Source organism: Trichechus manatus, unplaced genomic scaffold (assembly GCF_000243295.1).
Source record: "Trichechus manatus latirostris isolate Lorelei unplaced genomic scaffold, TriManLat1.0 scaffold00027, whole genome shotgun sequence".
Lineage (NCBI taxonomy): Eukaryota > Metazoa > Chordata > Mammalia > Sirenia > Trichechidae > Trichechus > Trichechus manatus.
Window position 1 is genome coordinate 16,272,434 of NW_004443963.1, and position 2,353 is coordinate 16,274,786.

Consider the following 2,353-nt stretch of genomic DNA (forward strand, 5'->3'; position numbering starts at 1 on the left):
ACTTGGAAAATTCTATCAAAGAGGTTCAGAAAGTTCTTGGGCCTTAACCTAGATTATCAAGTAGACGTTTTATAAGTAGAATGGTGTTCCATGAAATATTTTGAGTTGAAATTTTAAAGACTGACTAATTTGCAATCCTGTCAACGGCAAATGAAAGTAAAACCCTGTTCTAAATGTTATTTTAATTTCTGAAAGATTCATGTTCCTTGAAAAAGACCAGAAAATAAAATGAGTTAACAAGAAGAACATTAAAAATTAGCCATCCTAGAAAGAAGTACCACTAACTGGTGATGCTGTTCCGTGGGGTTGGTTTTGTTTTTTGTTTTTGTTGTTATTTTCCTTTGCTTTTGAAAAGCATTATAGAGCACTGGGCATCATTATCGTTTGCGTGGCTCATAGCGCTTTGTGGATTGGTGGTCCTGGCCCTCTACCTCGCAGCGTTTCTGACTACGCTTTTCCCCACAGGACATGATCCACATCGCAGACACCAAGGTTGCCAGGCGCTATGGGGATTTCTTCATCCGCCAGATCCACAAATTTGAGGAGGTGAGAGGTCTGAGAGAGCAGTGTGTTGGCTGGGGACCGAGGTGGGGACTTAAATTTCTGATTTCTCTATTATCAAGAAAGCCTGAAATTGGCCTTAAGTTTCTGAGCTAGACTGGCTGGCTGCTTGGGGTTTGGAGAGAGGGTTTGGGCCAGAGGAGTTGCTGTGTCAGCTTTCTGTAGACATCTCTTTCCAAGATCTCCCTCTGAGGGTGGCCCTCTCTCCTTCCCTGCTATTTCCTAATATGGGTGGATTCACTGCCTGCTCCTACCCAGCCTTCCCCGTTTGGCATCTGTTCTCTGTCTTAGACAGGTCTGGCCAGTTCCTGCAGGAGGAGGACAGGGAGCTCTGTTTTGACAGACTTGGTGCACTCTGCATCTTGCCCTAGGAGAGGTGTAGGTCAGGCCAAACATGAAAAGGTGTGGCTGCAGCTGGAGCCGCTGCAGCCTGGAGCTCTGAGTCATCCAGCAGAGGTCGCTGCTCTGCTGTGCTCCATGTACCAGGCTCCTCCTGGAGGAGGATGAGACAGCCCCAGTGCTGCGTGGACTTCAGAGCTTCCCACATACATCTGTCAGGGGAGTGGCTGGGCTGACTTCTAACAAGGATCCTGTCTGTGAAAGGGAACCAAAAATCTGAAGTCAAGTCCTGATTCTTCACTATTTAGACTAGTAACCTTGGCAGTTCGAGCCCTTCTGAATCCCTTGCCTCATCTGTAAAATTGGTAAACGATATGGGGGGCGTTGTGTTGTATGTGAGAGGCAGGTAGAAGAACAATGTGCATGAATTGTGCAGAGCCTTGTAGATGTCAGGATGGGGCATCTAGTGGGGCTTTGTACCCACAGTGGACACTCTCACGTGGATGCTCAGCCCATTTCACAGGCTCCTTCCCTGACTTCAGAGGGTACTGGAGTCTCTGACCTAGTGATCGCGCACGCTGTAGGGAAAAAGTGTGGTGAGAACCGTATGTCTAACTTGGCTCTTCTTTCTCTTCTAGCTCAATCGAACCCTGAAGAAGATGGGACAGAGGCCTTGAGTATACTCACACTTGCATTATCCTGAGATTGTTGTACATGGGGTGTGTTTTTGCCACCGTAAAGCCTTTTCCCAGATCAGCCGTCAGCTGTCAACTGAGTTGAAATTTACTTGAATTAAGGACTAAAATGTTTTAAGTAGATCTCAGTAAAGGATTGTCTTTGGAGCCAGATTTGTCGTCTCATTGCTGGGGAGAATCTGTGGATCGGGGTAACAATACGTAATTTCCCACGTGTGTGATGGTTTCTGCTGATGGCATCAGTTATCAGCATTCAGAGTGAATTATTTAGTTCATAAGGCACTCTCCACTTTACAGGGCTCCTTCACGCTCAGCGTCTCATTTGAGCCTCCCCGTAATCCCAAGTCTTAAATGACCTGTGATCATTTCCATGGCATGTTAGTGGAGGTGCTGGGACTGGGGAAGGAAAGTTATTGAATATCTCCTCTTGCCAGGAGCTGTGCCAAGGGCTGTCCATACATTGTTTAACCCTCACAGCTCTGGTTTTGGTATTACCGCTATTGATGAGAAAACAGACTTGGGGTAATTGACCTGATCAAGGTCACATAGCTATAGGAAAGCCAAGATTTGGCTCCAGACTACTACTTTTTTCTGCCAGGGTATTCTGATTCTTAACACTGCTCTCTAGCCAACCCTGCTGCTTCTGAACTGACAAAACCTGGCGCGTGTTGTGTGTAGGCTCGGTGAGTTCAACACTGCTGCTTGTCTGCCGGCACCCTCACAGGCAGTCACAACGGAGTGATGCCCGTTTGCCTTCT

The 2,353-nt window shown here is 47.0% G+C and overlaps 1 protein-coding gene across 1 annotated transcript in view; it reads left to right on the forward strand.

The window, feature by feature from the left end:
• The window catches only part of EIF3L (eukaryotic translation initiation factor 3 subunit L), a 28,922-nt gene extending 27,174 nt beyond the window's left edge, over positions 1–1,748 (forward strand). Inside the window, exons 12-13 of the mRNA XM_004373846.3 lie at positions 466–546; positions 1,539–1,748. Of these exons, the coding sequence (XP_004373903.1) occupies positions 466–546; positions 1,539–1,577 (120 nt within the window). The 3' untranslated portion in view covers positions 1,578–1,748. The remainder of the gene's footprint in view (positions 1–465; positions 547–1,538) is intronic.
• Positions 1,749–2,353: the final 605 nt, after the last annotated feature.